This window comes from Anneissia japonica, unplaced genomic scaffold (assembly GCF_011630105.1).
Source record: "Anneissia japonica isolate Jap-2015-1 unplaced genomic scaffold, ASM1163010v1 scaffold881_len296186_cov127, whole genome shotgun sequence".
Classification (NCBI taxonomy): domain Eukaryota; kingdom Metazoa; phylum Echinodermata; class Crinoidea; order Comatulida; family Comatulidae; genus Anneissia; species Anneissia japonica.
In genome coordinates this window covers 115,840-135,118 of record NW_022722366.1, presented here as the reverse complement: position 1 = coordinate 135,118, position 19,279 = coordinate 115,840, and the positions used below count along the sequence as shown (strand labels likewise).

Sequence of the window (19,279 nt, the reverse complement as noted above, 5' to 3'; positions counted from 1 at the left end):
GATATTATATGAATGCCAAGAAAAAATGGAAATTTTGAAAAATAAAAAAAAAAAATTTTTTAATAAGCTTCCTGCTGCTGCTTTGAAATCTCCAAAAATAAGATATGAATATTTCTTTCTAATTATATAAATTTAAAGCATTTAATTATCCCATTACTACACTGTTTACATTCACCAATAAAATGTTATTGTTATTTTCTCCTCCGTGTTGCTGTTTTTGGCAAAAAATAAAAAAAATAAAAAAAGATAAAAAAAATTTTATTTTTATTTTTCTTCCACTTCTTCTGACGATCTTAAAAAAATAAATTTGGGAAACAAGGTATAAAAAAAGTCTTGCCCAGTGGGTGAGTGTAGTGTAATACATTTTTCTACATTACTTGACCTAAGAGACCTAGAAAGAAAATAGCTTTTATATTATTATTTCAACAGCTAATCATGGAACAGGCAACAGAACAGTAAAAACGAAAACAAAAAAATGATGCCTTGTCCACGAACCTGTTGCAACTCCTCTTGAAGTCTGTTCAGATTGGCGGTCTTCTCTAGTAACTGGTGCTCCTGTTGTTCTTGCGTAAATTGCATGTCTTTCTGCTGCCTCTCCAGTGCTGCTTCCTTCTCTTTCACCAGACTCTCCATCTTAGAGACCTGTTCCTGTAGTTCAATATTTCTCTGGTTGTTTAGCTGCATTTGTTCTTGTATCTGTTGACTGCCGCTGCTTGTTATACTTAAACTACTTTTTAATCTGTCACGAAAAATTGTTTATGTTTGAAAACAAATTATTTTTTTTTTTTTTTTTTCCCAGCTTTTTACATAGCTTGGTGAACTTTATGAGAAAAAAAAAACTTGAATTACAATTTTTGCTACAACTTAGCCAGTTTGCTACAATATGCCTTATTTGTGAAAAAAAGTATTGCTTTTAAATAATGATATAAAATCAATAAATATTAAATTTTTGAAAAAATTTTCTAGTTTCATAAAGCAATAATTCTCATAATAGAGTAATAAAAATAGCTGATCATAATAAAATAAATCATTCGGTTCAATAGATTAATATGATCCCAAGCTAAACAAAAAGCTCTCTATATTACTGTGCATCTCCAAACATTTGTAAAATGTAACACTACAATTCAACTAAGGATATGGTGGTATAAAGGCAGTGTATGAAAGTTTTGCAACAACATTTGAAACATTAAATCTTCATCTAAGATTTGCTTATGATCTTTAGTGATAACTTTATCTGCCCATCCTTGCTACTGTAAAGTAAAATATTTTGACCTATTTATTTTCTTTTTTCTATTCATATTTATTGTATCTAAAATACTTACAGTTCTAACTCTTCAGTCTTTGGAGCATTTGATAGTAAATTCTTTGTTTCCTCTAGTTCATTACCGACTCTAAAAAAAGAAAAAAATCGAACTATGAATTTTACAATTCCTTGTTGGCTTCATTAGGTGCTGATTATAAACAAGTTACCTTGCATATTTATATGGTTATTATTTGTTAGAATTAAACCCTAATGTACTGTATATATTACACAAGTGTTAATCATAATGTCCTGTATTTTTACGTTTTTTTTATAAAAACCTATTTGAATGTACAGTACAGTATGTAATAAATAAAAGGAAAAAATCAAGGGGTAGGTAATTTTTTACTTAATTTGTGTTTGTTTTTTTTTTGGATGTTCTGTGTTGTTTTTCTTGAGATTTTAATGTTTTATGTGTACTGGGCCCTCTGGGAGAACAGTAACTTCTTACTGAAGAGGTAACCCAGTATAAAGAATAAATAAATAAATAAATAAATAAATTAAAATCCCCTTATTATGCAATTTAATTAAACTACATTTCATCATGTTATTTTCATGTCTTTATTTATTTTCCACTTTCTTTACAATGATTTCCAGATGTATGTCTAACATACCAGTCGTGCAGCCTGTAAATAAAAAATTACATGTTACTGTTAGCAAGATATGATATTAGTAATCTAAAAACTAAAATCAAGAATAAAACCATATATACTTTTCAAATTTAGACTCAAGTTCCTCTAACTGATTCTTTAGAATATTCTTCTCTGATTCACTCTCTTGGGTCAAATTATCCATAAGCATCTGCACAGAGACTAATTCTTTTTTCAAAACGACGACATCATCAGCGCCGGGTCTAATGAGGAATAAAGTAAAAATAAATTTAGAAAATCTTAGAGGTTCTACCAAATATAAAAAAAAGAAAAAGGCAAATTAATCAAGCTTATCACATTATAATGTTTAAATTTTATCTTTTTAATCATATATTTTCATGTTTTATATATTTTATTGTTTTGTTGTTGGCCAGGGGATGACCAATAATAATAATAATAATAATAATAATAATAATAATACCAATAAAATAATAAATATTAATATTAATAATAATAATATAACATTAATAGAACTTAATAGTCTATCCTAATATCTTAATATTTATTATCAATTTAGCACATTTCATTAATTCAAAAACTATCAAATAACACAAAATATACCTCTGAAGAAGCTGCGACTCGACAGCTCGCAGCTGAGCACGAGTATCTACAACTTCAATCTAGTATGAGAAGAAGCAAATGTAGTTTGTTAATCCAGCTTTGCAGGGAGTTAAGCTCAGATTCTATACAATCGCTCCACTGTCGCTACAGCGTTTCCACCGCAATCCTTGTACTGTGTAGCCATCCCCAACGCAGTCGGAAACGCTCCCAGATTCAACTGACCAATCAGTGTCGCCAAAGGAGTCGGAGATAGCGTGTAGCGATTTTTATAGAAACCAAGCTTTAAAAAATGGAACAAACAAAAAAAAAAAAAAAAAAAAAAAACAAACAAAACTTCATGTTGCCCTAACTCGACTGACTCAAAATCTAGACATTCTTATGATTTAATTTTTTTTTCTCCCACAAATTTACATTTTTACAGAGGGTGTGGCTCTCTGCGGGGTGGGTTTGAGAGAGGCTGTATCCCTCCGTACACAAGAAAAAAAAATAGAAAATTAAGACCTTCAGAATGCATTTAAAGGTGTTTAAATGTTGGCATTTTGTCTTCAAAGGAATAGTATTAAATTAGCTATCACAAAAATATTTCAGAGATATAGACTGTTCAAGGCTATGGTTGTTTCCTTTTTTGGGTCAACTGCCCGACGAGCTTTGGCCGGTGGGGTAGTGAGATTTGAGTTGTCTAATGGGGGGCTTAAGCGCCCCCACTGATTTACAGCACTTACCTCAGACTGTTTAAGCTTTTCCTCTAGGCCAATCCTGTGACCTCTCTCCTCATCCACTTGGGATTTCAGGCTGGCTGTCTCTCCAGCCTAGAGTATGAACAGAAAAAAATAGCATTCATTAATATATTATTGTCTAATCAGTCAGATACATAGGGAGCTATTATTATTACAGGTCTACCTCCAAATAATTACTACTTTTGGGACCAGGGTTCCATGGTCTTTAGCAGCTTTGGTCTCAATTAAAATAATAATAAACTTTCAATTAGAATAATAATAAAATATATTTGTAATATGGGACCGGTAAAAGCGGTCTTTAACAGGAGGTTGGTCTTTAATTGGAGGGGTCTTTAGGGAGACCTGTATTATAGTTTTATAGCAATAATAATGTTACATTGGTATAAAGACAGTTAAATGGATATAGTAGATATGTTGGTAAGAAGTGAGGTAAATAGATACAGACTTATATTTATCATTAAAAACTTTGTAATTGTAACCTACCAACAAAGCAGTTTTTTGCTCAACATTGTCTTTCTGTTGTTTGAGTGAACTTGCATTTTCCATGGACTCAGCTAACTGCTTTCGCAACAAAAGGACTTCAGATGTTACTGAAAAAAAAAAAAAATACAGCTCCATTATAAATTAATTGCTCAATTGGGGATTAAAAAAAACTCAGTGGTTTAATGTGCTAATGGAAATAATCAAAATGGGGGGGGGGGTCACTCAAATTTATGTATATTTCCGTTAGTTTCTCTTGACATTTAAATCAATTGAGGTTTAATAAAGAACTCATCAGTGTGACAAAAACAGATGACATTTAGCCAATTCTTTTAATAACAACATTTTTATTTAGGGTATGGTATTAGGTAGGCTTCTGTTTATAAAGGATTTGCACAAACATTTTGAAAAGTCATGACAATCTCACACAACAAAATGCAAATTCTCTAAGGGGGTCACCATTCACAACCACTCTAATGCATTCCTGGGCCCCTCCCTAGGCGACAAAAGCAAAGCAACAGGTTACACATTTATTCTGCTGCAGGTGGCTAGGTACCTAGAAATTGATTCCAAGATAGGGCCTCCAAGCAGCCATCAAAGCCTTTATTTTGAGTGTATTTTTAAAAAATATTATTCTGACTCCATATATCTGTACAAGACTATCAAATTTCAGTTGACAAAACATATGACATGTCATGATGACATCATACCACGACCATATATAGGCACATCATCAACAACAAACCATGCTTAGTTTAAGGAGTAGGATTAGTTAAGTGTCATTATATTTGTATTCTTATTTATGTTAAGCGCTTAGAGGTCTCTATGACATGGGCTCTATAAGTCGACCATTATTATTATTATTACATACAAAAAAAAACAATATTTACTTACACAAAGCTGAATTTGATTCATCTTTCTGTGATCCATTGCTATCGCCCTTTAAACATCAAAGAAACCATAAAAGTTAATCAGGATTTTTCTTTTTTTTAAATTAATATTTGTCAATATTATATCTACCATATCAATGTTTTTACTATAAAATACTTTCACAATAATACTTAGGTTTGAAAAATATAATTTTGATGGGTATATCTGAAACCAGGATGAATATGGATATAGAAAAAAATAAGATTTTAAAACAAAATAATCATATAATTTTTACTATAGAGACATATTGTTGATCAATTACTTTTAAATAAAAGCATATTATATATTCAGTCTTGACTTGATGGCAAACCAACAAACTACATATTTTACAAACTTGATTTGTAAAAGCCTAATATGCAACTATATAGCGCATGTGTTTGCTTTGCTAAATCCAGAGCTCAAATTAACTAACAACTTGTTATGACGCATAGGCATGCAATATGTGTCGCTACGACTGTCGACCAACAAAATCTATCTCTGCTCTTTGAAAGTGTAAACAATGCAACTCTGTAAACCTATGCTGATTGTCAGCAGCAATCCAGCATGAGAGGATTATCATTAAAAAACGGTCTGCTGCGAGTGCCTCGTCGTGTTGTGTTCCCCAAGGGATCATCTCAACCAACTACCTTAACGCGCAGTGTATGCCTGGATTTAGACACTAATGTTGCAGCATATCAAGCCTAGGTAAATGTGGGAAAACAGTGTACAACCATCAGCCGTTAAATCTACGCTTTAGAAGAATTTTTATTTTTATTTTTTATATGTTGTATAACTGATTTTTCTGAGACACAAAAGGTATACTTGACAAAAAAAACTCGGAAGCAGTTAATGAGATACAGATTTTGAATTGTTGATAAACTGGAGGGAGGGGGAAAGGTGGAAAAATGGGTGGTTACCCCCTTTTCACTGTTCTTTAAATATTGAAAAATCTGTATCTCATATTAAAGTGCTTCTGAGTTTTTCGTCAAATATGCTTTTTGTGTCTTATAAAAATTAGTATAACATATAATAAAAAAAATAAAAAAATTTCCTCTGTAGTCTGGCTTTAAATAATATAATAATGCAATAGAATACAAAACAGATTATCCAATTTTTGTGTCTATGCCCCCTAGGGGGCAAATAAGACACTATGTTATGATCTGGCAATTAAAGATGGCGGAAAAAGTAAATCTGGTGGAGGTCAGGTGCATGATGGGTAATGTGGGTCATGTGACATCTTAAGTACTGTACAAAAACCATAAAAAAAAAAAATACACAACCACACATTTCCTGATAACCGAATCCCATGTGGATACTTCATTAATAAACATCAGTTTAAGGCATTATAGGGCATGTAGACACACGCCCCTGCCGGGAGCTTATTTGTATTAATGTGCATGCAGGAAATAATAAAATATGTAATGCATGCTTAATAATGACGACAACTGGTATTAATATACTTACCAACCTCCCTTGGCTTAATTTCTCTACTTCTTTTTTAAGTTCATCTGCATACCATTTTTCCTCCTGATATGATTGGATGGTTAAAATGAATAAATGCATGATAACATGATTATTTAAAAGTACTGTATGATAATGAGAAATTAAAAAATTCTATTAGATGATAACTGTGATTATCATATTATGATTATCATTATGGGAGAATATGGATCATGTATATATGTACTATGTATTGTATCTGTATCTGTATGGCTTACTGCACAGAACCTCACATCTGAGTACTGTATATTAGTGCAGGTGCAGAGTTTTATCAAGACATTGTGGACCATCCATAAATTTCTCCAAGTTTGATTTTAGATTTATGATTTTAAATTTATTAAATTATTATTATTATTATTATTATTATTATTATATTAATATTATTATTATTTTGTAGTTTTTTTCAATTCAGTGCACTGTTAGTAATTGGCTTATATACAGTATAATCAAATATATGTTAATTTCAATGTGAATTTCAATGCAAATGTTTGATGTGCGAATTGTTATTTGCACATCTCACATTTGCTTTATATGCAACAGGATAGCATTTGTTTACATTGTTACAAATGGCAAGATGATGAAGAAAAAAGAGAATCTTTTCTTGACCTGACAAAAAGGGAAAAGATTAAGTATTTACAATGACAGATTTGAAAGACTGAAGTGATGTAGTAGTATTGTGCTGATGGTCAATACATAGTACATATATTTATACTGTATTTGACTTTATAAAAATCTGCAATCATTAACACACTTAATAATAGTTGATATTTTGATGCAATGAAATAATAAAATCAATTGGATTTAGATTTTAATTATATTTTATAGTCAAGAAACAGTCTTGTTTTTACCTGTAATGTAACTCTAAGATCATCAACTTCTTGCCTAAGTGCAAGAACATCTCCGCCACTGAAAAAAGGGAAAAAAACTCAATATGTGTAAAACAATATTATATAATTCAAATAAAAATCTAAAATAATATATTTAGCTTTAAAATAAAACATTATTTCCTTTGTTGGACAAAATCATTACATTTTAATCTTTTCAAAAGCTGTTTTTATTTATCATACTGTACTAAATATTAATTCTTTAGGTAATAAATTAGGTGGGTCCTAAAAATTCACTGTTCCCTGCTAAAACATATGTATTGTATTCATATGTAATGTATAAACATGCTTACCGATTCTGCTAAACGGCAGGATTGAGCAGAAAGAAAAGAGAAAAAACATCATCTTAGAAATTATCATGGTCAATATTATTATTAAATTATAAGTTCCACCAACTTGAACTTTAATACCACTAAATTTTATGATGACCACCCCTTGATCATCATTTCAACCACCTTTTGATCACAATCAACACCAACTTATCATAATCAACACCAACATGATCATAATCACCACCAAGTAATCATCAACATCACCAACTTGATCATACTGTAATTCACTTCAACATGATCAAAATTACCACCAACTTGGTCATAATCATCACCAACATGATCATAATCACCACCAACTTCGTTAACACCAGCATTATGATCAATAATCACCACTACCTTGATCATCATTATCAGCTTTTGATCACAATCAATACCAACATTATTGTATCAATCAACTTGATCATCAACACCAACATGATCATAACCATGACCGCATATTCACCATAACTTTGATCGTAATCATCACCAATTTGATCAACAACACCAACTTTATCATAATCCACTTCTACATGATCATAATTACCAACAACTTGATCATAATCACCCCCAACTTGATCATAATCATCACCAACTTCATCATAATCACCACCAACTTGATCATAATCGCCACCAACTTGATTATAACCAACCTGAACAAGGACCAATTATTATTGCCACCAACTTGATCATAATCACACTAACTTGATCATAACCATCATCAGACCTGCCAACTCACCCGATCCTGTCGGGTGTCACCCGATATTTAAACAAATCTCCAGTTCTCCCCATCGAATGTAATTTTCACCCGATTTTCACAGGCCACCCCTTTCTCCCCAAAAATACTCCGATTTAGCATGAGGCAAAAGTCCCTGTTAGCAGAGATGGTACATAGTGAGCTGTCTGATAGTTGAGAGTGACCTGTCAGATGGTCCAGAGGGAGCTGTTAGCAGCTCCATAAACTTAACTTTAATTGGTTTTAAGAATGTCCATTGGGAGTTAACAAGAGAGTCCTGGCCAGCAAACATATAGCCATTGGAATGTAAACAAGAAACCCATTACAATCACTCACTTCATCTCATGGGTTTCAGTGGCAATAAATAATTTAAGAACCCATCGCTATTCAACAAACTAGCAGGATTTATAACCCGGGTTTTCCCCAAAAGCCAGGTGCCATGGACTAGTTCTGTTAACGGCCAAAAATGCAGCATGGGCATCATTTGATTGATTTGATCGTTATTATTCAATGTATGTTTGGTGTCTTGCATCATCTTTTGGTTAATTCTGGAAACCTCCAAATTTTTTGGTAAATCTCCAGAATTTTTTAAGATTCTTAAATAAATCTCAGGATTTTTATGACCCAAGGGTTGGCAGGTCTGCATCATTTTCTTGATCGCAATCACCACCAACATTGTCTACCAAACAAGAGGCCTACCTCTGGTACATTATTCAGTTTGTCTTTGTTAGCAGCAGGCAGGGAACCACTAGCAACACCATGAACATTCTCCCAGTGTAATTGTAAATCTTCAGCAGAATTTAATGAGGTCATGCACTGGGGGCAGATAAACCCCTAAAGTAGCAAAAAAAAAAAAAAAACTAAAATACAATAATCAAATTATTAAAAAGAAAAGACATGTTTGCAGAAGCTACTGTGTTGTCCAAAGAATTCTGTCAAGCCAGTTTTCATTTGGATTTAAACCAGCACCATCAGTATATTGTCAATGGATCCCGCCAATGACGGCCATTTCTCTTCCTGGGAAAAATGCCTACTTCAATAGCAACAGTAATCTATTCGGTGTTTAACTTATATACTCGCGTATAAGGCGACCTCGAGTTTAAGATGATTTTTGGACAATTTTTGTACGTCATGCGTAAAAGACCCGGTTTCATTATTGGTATTCATATTTTTTGCTACTTTTTATGATCTTTTACTGTATCTAGCTAGGGAATAACGGAGCCAAATGTAGGACCAATCTTTACAATGTACCATCTTATGGGCTTCTAAATGTTCATCGAAATCATATTTCCACATGTTTACAATTATGTTCATTCACACTCTAACAGTTTGTAACTTCATTTAAGGAGTAAATTCGCGTGTTACAAACAATCCATGCACAAGACGAACATTAAAAATTCAAAAGTTGTATGTGTTGTGCATAGACGACCCTCTCTTTATAGATCGTAATTTGCTAATTTAAGCCTTGTGTTCTATGCGAGAACATACGTTACTTTTCTTACTATTGTAGAATTTTTAAGGATGCTCTATATTAATGTTTGATTTAGTGTTATATTGTTATAATATTGTGCATTTCCTTAGTTGCAAGGAGATGCAAACGTTATTACGAAAAAGATTATAATGTGTAGTATATGATTCTATTGAGAAAAACATCAGGGAAGTATATAATATACACAGTAATAAAAGAGAGATCAAAATATGAAAAGAAAATTAACACTCAACAGTAAAATAAGGATTAGTTACAATAAGCAGAGCAAGTTATGACTTTTTTTTTATTAAAGTAATCTTTCATATATCCAATAAAAAAAGAACAATTTAAAAAAATGCAAAATGTTGCTATTTCTACTGAACACTTCAAAATGAATTTAAGTAAAAAACATGCAATTAAGACACCCTTTTTTGAAAAGTGCTAGAATAGGAAATTCTGAGTAAAAATTAAATAATACATCTTTAAAAGAAGATGAATGTGTGTGTTGCTATAGAGACTGTATCAAGAAATAAACACATGCAAAATGTTAAATCTGTTTCATCTACCTAATGAATAGTAATAATAATTGACCAAAAAGTATTAAAGAAAGCCAATTTCTTTTTGTTCCAATACCGTACTCTCGCGAATAAGCGCCCCGTTTGAATAAGCACCCCATTTGAATAACCGGCCCTCCTAACATGAAAATTTCCTTAAGCGCCCAGTTTGAATAAGCACCCCTTCTAATTTGAATAAGTGCCCCCTTAATAATTTCATAAGATTTTTATTTTTAGCAAGTCAATAATCTAATCAATTCTGGGACTGTGGTTTTGGCATGATTTGAGCTGCAGTGTGGAATCAAATTCTTATTAGGTCAAATATAAAATTGCATTAGCACATTCTCATCTCAGTTTTCGAGAAAAAAATACAATGATCCTGCCATCCTACTCATCTCAATTGGCCGATGGCCAACAAGCTAACCACTACCCCCCACCACTAATTGCATCTGCCACTTTGCTGTTATGTAAATATTCACAGCATTCTTGTCATGAGCCATGTTCTCTGGACGATTATCTTTTTCACCTATCCACTATTCGTAATGTCCTTATATAATCTTTTTCATTCAAAAAGTGCCTTTAGAATTTAATAAGTTCCCATAAGAACCCCTCAATTTTCGTCTATTTCCATAAGCGTTTGTACAAACAAAAACAAAAAAAAGGGGGAAAATTTAACAAACAAAATAAATAACAATCGACTGTAAATAATATTACAAAATTAAAGAAAGGTAGAAAAATAACATATGAAATTAGATGAGATCACATTTCACATCGCATTTCACATCGCATTTCATACTCAGAAATATTTACAGGTCAACTGTAAAAGTAAATGGTTAAAATAACTAAACCTACAAAATATAAAATCTAAAGATGAAAAAGTCTTACAACAAAAAGATAATAACAAGGTAGACCTACTAAACTTAAGGAATACAGACTACGATGTAGAGTCCACTTGTGGTAAAAAAAAAAAAAATTAAATAAATAAATAAAAAATAAATAAAAATTAACATTACACAATTTGATAAGCAAAGATACATTTACAGTAAACTACTGTTGTGAATTTTTTAGTTGTGAGCGTTTCTCCCAAGCATTCATGATGTATTTTTTACAGAAATTATCAAAAATAGAGGTAGATTCATCACAAATAAAAACTAAAATAAAAATTGTATGTATGCCACATTTTAAATTCAATACTTAAAATATCCCAAACATGCAGACAATCTAAAAGATAATACTATAGTAAATAATAACAGTATTTATCATTATTTTCAATATTATTATTACTAATACTAATTATAACAATAATGTCACCTTATTTTATCCCAAACATGCAAAGACTAATTGTCACATTCCAATTAGCCTGCAAGCACTGATTGGATTTATTCAGACGAAAAAGGTACAAAGCAAAAGGCAAAGACAGTGACATGACAATGACAGTTGGTTAAAATGGCATGAAAAAGCCCTGCGCTGATCCCTGGGAAAACCTAGGCATAAAAGAACACCCCCGGTTCCTTAATTTCAAGACTTGTCACCAACTTCATATAATATAAATTGGAACGTAGAATGTTGGAAAAACACATTTAATAACCCTCCAAAATATAGCGCCCTCACCTTGCAAATATATGACAAGAAATGCAATCTATACAGTAGATGCTCAATGATACAAAAAAAGTAAAGAAACATGTGTCTTAAGCTGTATCCACATTATCATGTGACAAAATTGTGTGATGTGCCCATAAATGGGCCTAATGATGACAATGCTCTGTTTACACCTTCAAATTTTAAGTGACAAAAAACTCTGATTGCCCATATTTGGGTGTACAAGATATCATTGATGATATATATGGGCACGTTAATACACAAGTTTGTCACATTAAATCTGAACGTGTGCACAGACCTTTTAAAGCATATTTGTCACATAAAATTTCATAGTGTGAACACAGGTTTAAACATTGAAAAAATAAAAACATTCAAGCAGAAAATTAAAATAGCAATGCAGTAATTATTATAAATCAAACTCTAAAATGTTTAAAAAATGGAACACACCTCAGTTGCCTTGGGTTATCAAATAAATTTAAAAAAAAGAAAAGCAAATTATTTATCAATTATATATTTATTATTATATAATTGATTCAAAATTATTAATTACAAAAACAACCGTGCTGACAATTTAAAACAACAATTAGTAATATAATTAATGAGTCAGTACTCGTGTCTAGACTAAGGAGTACATATTCATCCAGATGCATACTAAAGGAGAATATAAACATTCGTTGATGTCTAATACTGATTGGCTGAAATGTAGCGTAATTCCTTCTGTTTCAAGATGACAAGATTACAGTGAGGTTGAGTAGCTGAAAATTAAAATGCTTGCTATTCAACCCAAAGATGAACTTCTTTTTTAACAAACTCAACACTAATCATAATGTTTTATCAAATAAATAAAATTATATTTTCGGGTTGTTAGCACCCTAAACTTCTGCGAAGAATAGTGATATCGCGATGGAATCTCGAAGAGGAGATTAATTATTACCTCAAGAATTTACCTTTATCAACAATATAATTTTTTTTCCTCACCACCACTTTTGCATAGAGACAATAGGTATATGTGTTATATAAATTCCACTATATACTGTACATCCATACACACACATACAATCATACGTTAAAACTAAATTTTATTTCAGCCAACCAATAGTAGATATTGACATTAACATACATACAAAAAGGCACTTTACAAAAACTATAAAAAAAAATGTTAGTTTCTTCTACTACTAAAATAATTAATGTTAACTCATATTATTAAAATTTTTTAACATAAAAACATTAATTATAAAAAAAAATTTTAATTCTTGATTTCAAAGTGTATTTTCAGTTAGTTTAAACTAATTTTCAAACACAACTGTGAAAGTGATGTAATAGGTAGTAGGTTTTAGGTCAATCAGGAATTAAAATCAATTTCCTTTGTTTTAAAGTCACTTGTGCTGTTTGGCAAGGCATTTCATGTTTGTCTTGTTTGTTGTTTAATTTATGCTTTTATTTCTTCACCAGTAGTTATTTATGGGGATGAGATCAGGTGAGATATGGGCAGTTTGAGGATTTCAAGCTCCAATGAAACTTTCTGGAGTGTCTTTAAAAACCTTACAACAAAATGTGTTATTCATTAGCCCAGAATATGTGCATTAAAAAAAAATTGATGTTATGTTTCAATACACTGTTGTTTTGTCAGAACTTCGCAAGAAATATCCACTAAGCAATATTAAGTACAAAACTGGGTGAAGAAAAATAGGGTGAAGTGCCATGCTAAAATAGGAGGGGGGGGGCGGGGAGCGGGGGGGGGGGGGGGGGGGGTGAGGGAGTGGATGGGGTTGCAAAGGTGAAGTGAACTGTGAGGGACTTGATTAAGTGAGGGGAAGCTAGGGGTTGCAAAGGTGAAGTGAACTGTGAGGGACTTGATTAAGTGAGGGGAAGCTAGCTTGCAAATACTGTATATATATATATATGCAGTGATATGGGGTGATTTTTATCTATACATGAGTGTGATTTTTGCTTCAAGCATTTTTAAGTGGAGGGACTATGAGCCCCGAGATTTCATAGGGGGAGGCATGCACCCAAAATCTCTAACCTAGATACACCACTGAAATTTGGCCAGTTAGAGTTTCAAACTACATCTCCTTATTTACAAACAAAAAAGCAGGCACACAAGACATTTAATGACATTAAGACTTTTATCAATCAAATGCTTGTCAGAGGTTAAAACAAAACAAAAAAAGATGCCATTTCAAGGCCAAAGTGCTGACCGACAAACAATCTACGAACACTGATAATACCTTGGGTTCTTCTCCGGCCCGGTTACTTAGGCCTAAGGGCGGAGAATTATGATCAGTCTGCCAGTGTTTCTCCAACTCTTCGGCTGAGCCCAGCGATATCATACATTGTGGGCAGATAAAACCCTGCGGGGATGGATTTCCATAATTTTAAAAATAAGATCATCAGTTTCCTCTCACACAATACAGTTAAACTTGCCTAAGTCAACTTTGCCTATTAAACTCGAATATACTTGCCTAAAGCTGCCTTGCAAAACTCGAATAATTTCTAAGTCAAACTTATTTTACATGCCAAATTGTTGTGTTTTCCATTATTTGACAATCTGTGTAAAAAAGGGCCGATTCGGACGAGTAAAATTTAACTGGGTACCACCAGCTGAGCGGTCGCGTGCGGCAATTAAATAATGGCCCTGGGTATAGAAAATTCGAAAAACATCTGGCCCAAAAACCCACCTTTTTTACTGGAAATTTCAATTACACCTTGCCTCAAGGCGTAATTAATCACCCGTAACAAGGCCCAGGTCACAAGTTGACCCTTCAGATTTGTTAACAACGCCGGGTCAGATTGCACTGGACAAAAAGAAGCTCGCGACCACGCTGCATGATTCTTCGCGTTGTTGCCCAAGCTTTCTTTCCACGCTGGTCGTTGTATTCGTCGAAAGGCTTGGTTTAGATCAAATCCGTCGTCGAGAAGCAATATAAAAGTTGTCATGATAGTTAGGTCGGCTGGGTTAATCATAATTCGGCGTCAATTTGTAAGGATAATTGCAAGGAAATGAGTAAAATTGTATAGAAAGTAAGCAGAAATACCGTAAATTTGTGTATGAAGTATTGAAATTGCCACGAAAACATTGCTAATTTGACACAGGGTCGTCACTCAGGTCACGAACTATTCAGAATTCTGACCTTGCAGAAGCTTGTAAAATACGTAACTTCCGTCAAATTAATGGGTAAATGGATTGTTATTTTACTCGTCCGAACGACCATCACATTTAGCCCTGAGGTTATTAGTAGATTACCTATGTAATTGAGTTTACGTCCGAATCCAACCTAAGTCAAATTTTATCCAAGTTGAACAATTTTTTAATGGCATTTTGGATCTGACTTAGACAAGTTCAACTGCAGTTACTAAAGCATTGCTAATTATAATGTCTATAACAAGGTACAGTACATTAAAGGAAGACCATACAATTTCTTTACATTTTATCATGCAACTCCTAAAAAAAAAAAAAAATAAATGATTAAAAATAATTCTATAGTTTTTCCTGTTGAAACAAACTTTTAGTGCTTATATTGTAACATTATAAGATGCACAGTTTTATATTTGTAATAAGAGCGAAATATAATATTAAAACATTACTTGTTGACATCAATTATTTTTTAAAGTGACTTTTTAAAAAGGATTTTAATATTGAAGTGCAGTCAAGTTTTTATCATTATATTTGTTTCTTCGTAAATTTGCACAAAAAAAAAGTAAATAAATCTACTGCAAATATACCTTTAATTGAACACAACAATACACACTTGATTTCTCTAGGTTAGGGATGAGCATAACATGCCAAATATTTTCGCAGACAATCTACAGTAAAACCTCTTATAGAAGCCCTGGGCTTTTTCTTTTTTGGCGAACTTCGGATATGGGCTCTTTTTCAAGATGCCAGGATTTCTAGACAATAATACCTTTATGTTAGCTTTCGAATAAAGGTATTATTGTCTGGAAATCCTGGCATACTTAGTTGAGGGTCTTAATTTGCAGGGTCTGATATTTCGAGTGGGTCTGATATCGCGTGGTCTTAGGTCTTAGCTTTCGTGGTCTGAGCTTTCAGGACACTCCTATTTTATAACTGTTATACTTTGTTTCTTTGAAATTCATGTACAGCATATGTACTGTAGGCTACTCTAAAAAATAAGTCCATGCTATCTTTGAAGGCTTCTTTTCAAGGCTAATTTTACAAACTAAAGAAGGGGGGGGGGGATTCAATTCAAGATTGGCTTTTTCTTGAGATTAGGCCCATTGGGCTTCTATTTGAGATTTTACGGTACATACAATATTGTAAATTCTTTTAATATAAAAATCATAATCCTTCAATTTTAGCAATTCAATAATTATCAAACATAATGTACTAGATAATCTTTAATTATATCTTAACCCTTTCCAGTCATATGGCGTTGCGACGACGCCATCTTCGACCATATTTTATAGCGAGGGGCGTCGTACGTACGCCCTGTATAGCTTTCATGATAATTATTTTATAGCTAGGCTGCCCTCTATAGGAATTTTGAGTGTGATGTAAGAGTATTTCTGTAAAGGGCCTCCTGTATTTATCCCAAATAAAATGCCTGCGCCCAGTAAAAACCCGACATTTAGTGTAGATGATGTAATTTCCCAGCTTTGGTACAGCCTCAGGCAATGGTAATAGGGCACACTGGAAAGGGTTAAATTAGAGCATCCTAGCTCTTAATCTCTGGCTTATAACACCTTATTATGTAGCAAGGCTATGGCTTCACTTACCGAGACATCATGACTCGATGTTTGTTGTTGAACTTGATGTGAAGGGGATCCTTGTTTTGACTGCAAGATAAAACAGGCATAAAATGAAGTCGTCTTCAATTTGCGACAAAAAAACAAAAATAAGAATACAGTACATTACGGAATTATTAAGTACAATAATTGTTTATGCACTGTGATTTTGAATGTATTTAAAAAAAAATTAAAACCCTGTATATTTAATTACAACACAAATCATTATCATTGGCGGTGCCAGGGTCTGAAATCTGGAGAGGAGAAACAAGTGGTGGGGGGGCAAGATAAGATTTTAGTGGGGTATACTGTATGTTTTCTCCTCCATAGCAGACTAGATACATTTAAGTTAAGACATAAGGGTTATTCCAGCTCAAATCAGCCAGAAATGTAGAAGTTCCCATGTAAGCCCCCTTTGGATTTTCCTGAAGAAAATTCTAAAAATAGCTTGATATGTCGAAAGAAAGAATCCAAAATTTCAGCTTCAATTTCCAAGGGGTTTTTAAGTTATGACATTTTGAAATTTAGGTACCATGCCCCCTTTTTCATGCCGGAAATGGCTCCTTTAACTTTATACTATTTTATGAAGCTTTCGGATATAATGAAGACAAAAAGTTGAAAATTGCTGTATAGACTGAAATTTGGCCCCTCTTTCAAGAAATACCATTGAAATTTTGGTAGCATATTTTATTAGAATGTTATGTGCACAAAATCCCCCACAGCATTGTGCAAAAATAGATTTTCGCTTTTTCGGAGGGCAGTATCTTATCATCCTTTAAAATGAAACATGTGATGAATATGCTCATACTACTACTAGAGCAATAATGAAGGTATGATGGGGTGTCAAACATGGTTGCAGGACCAATGACCCTAAAAATACCCCCTACTTTAACTGACCGGATGACCCCGCAGACACTCAATATTAATTATGAAATTTACACAAGTACACAGCTACACATATTATCATTGTAAGTAGAAAGTTTAAACTTTGTTTCTAAAACTCCTTCATTGTGAACTGATTTTTTTTTAAATAGACAGATTTCGGTGTATTATAAATACAGGGTCAAAGTTCACATCACAAATATGTATTTGTGACTTGATCATTATGATCATTGATCATTACGATTTTTATTTGGCTGTTTTTCTTGCTGTGGCTTGGAGTATGCCCATAAATAAAAATGTACAATCAAACATAATAGATGTGCATACATTATAAACTATTAAGCTGTCGGCACTTTGAAGCAAAGTATTTTGAATGGATCCACTGACCGTTCTACTAAAAATGTTAAAAAATAGGGCTGAGGTAAGAAAATTTATGATTATGGCACCTTCAACTGGGAATGGCACTCTCAGATTTTTAAATAATTTTGACTAGGCCCTATATAGGGAGTTTGCTTGTAGGTAGGAGTGTGGGAGGCCATCCTGATTTCTGGAAGACTCCCACGAGTTGCAGGAGATTAGGACTTTATGGGGCCAGTTTTCTGCGCAAATTTTAGTCGGTTTTCGAGATATACTCCATGCAATAAAGCTAGGTCTAGTAGTAGGCCTAGCCTAGTACAAGTATGCTACTTATTAGATAATAGCACAACGAACTTCTACTACTACTAGAATACTCAGTACTTGTGAAAAAATTGCGAAAAAAATCCCAAGTTGTTTTTGGGTGGATTCGAACCAATGATCTCCAGATCACTAGCCTGTGGTTTTTATTCCTAGGCCTAAGCCCTAGGCCTATGCACTGGAGGATGCGACCTGAGCCTAGCCCTAGCCTACGCTGAAGGAAGTTTTCGGCCGCGTGCCTAGCCAGGCCAAGGCCTACTAAGAGCCTAGGCAGGGCTAGCCCTACTAGGGCCTACACTACTGTGCCCCAGCCTAGCCTAGCTAGGGCCAGGCCTAGATAGAGCTAAAGCTAAAAATTCCTGCCTAGGGCCTAACATTTAATATATACGTAAAAATAAGGTATATGTTCTATAATTCTGAATTTTAGTGCATACATTCTCTACAGCATCTTTTGTCTTCTTTCGAAACCTGCGTAACGCTTCCATATTTACAAATTTCGATGGTAGTGGCTATCGGCACTGCCGCAGTGCCAAAAAAAGCTGCTGTTTTCTATCGGCACTGCCGCCGTGCCAAACAGCTGCCGTTTTCTATCGGCACTGCCGCAGTGCCAAAAAGTTGCTGTTTTCTATCGGAAAAGCTGCTGTTAATTAATCGAATCGATGTTTTTATCGATAGATGACCTTGGTGTAATTCATAATTTTATTTCACTCAAAACGTAATGAGACTGGTTAGGCAAAAACATGTCCCTGTACAAGATGTCTACCAGAGAAACAATGATAATGTTAATGGCAAAGACATAATAATAATAATAATAATAATAATAATAATAATAATAATAATAATAATAATAATAATAATAATAATAAATAATAATAAAAAGTAAATGATAATAATAATAATAATGAATGAAGATTAAAATATATAATGGAAGTGAATTCAGTTATTTATTAAAAGAAGATTTGGAGGGCTGGACTGTCATGAAGGTGTTGTATTAATGATGTTGTAAATATTTGCCTTTATTATATCAATAATTAATTCGGTCTAGCTTAGCCTATATTATTGTTAATATTATATTATATTTATTTAACATTTAGTTTAACTAATTATTTTAAATAATTAAATTATTAAATGTATACACTATATATTATATAGGCCTAGGCATATACATAAAACAAAAAATAAACAAACAATAATAATAATAATGATAATAATGATGATAATAATAGTAGGTCGATTTATAAGGTGCAAATAAACAAGGTCTCTAAGCGCCTTGAGTGGGGGGATGAA

The 19,279-nt window shown here is 32.9% G+C and overlaps 1 protein-coding gene across 6 annotated transcripts in view; it reads right to left on the bottom strand.

Moving 5' to 3' along the window:
- LOC117111872 (early endosome antigen 1-like) overlaps positions 1-18,508 on the bottom strand; it is a 44,274-nt gene extending 25,766 nt beyond the window's left edge. For 2 of the 6 annotated variants that reach the window (XM_033254882.1, XM_033254888.1), the window contains exons 1-14: positions 18,427-18,508; positions 16,427-16,486; positions 13,918-14,040; positions 8,765-8,899; positions 7,315-7,322; positions 6,986-7,043; positions 6,102-6,164; positions 4,623-4,668; positions 3,732-3,838; positions 3,234-3,320; positions 2,512-2,570; positions 2,013-2,153; positions 1,323-1,391; positions 496-739 (exon numbers count right to left, since the gene is read on the bottom strand). In XM_033254882.1, the coding sequence (XP_033110773.1) occupies positions 496-739; positions 1,323-1,391; positions 2,013-2,153; positions 2,512-2,570; positions 3,234-3,320; positions 3,732-3,838; positions 4,623-4,668; positions 6,102-6,164; positions 6,986-7,043; positions 7,315-7,322; positions 8,765-8,899; positions 13,918-14,040; positions 16,427-16,486; positions 18,427-18,477 (1,251 nt within the window). In that variant the 5' untranslated portion in view covers positions 18,478-18,508. The remainder of the gene's footprint in view (positions 1-495; positions 740-1,322; positions 1,392-2,012; positions 2,154-2,511; positions 2,571-3,233; positions 3,321-3,731; positions 3,839-4,622; positions 4,669-6,101; positions 6,165-6,985; positions 7,044-7,314; positions 7,323-8,764; positions 8,900-13,917; positions 14,041-16,426; positions 16,487-18,426) is intronic. The other 4 variants (XM_033254883.1, XM_033254884.1, XM_033254885.1 and 1 more) reach the window with 4 other exon arrangements.
- Positions 18,509-19,279: the final 771 nt, after the last annotated feature.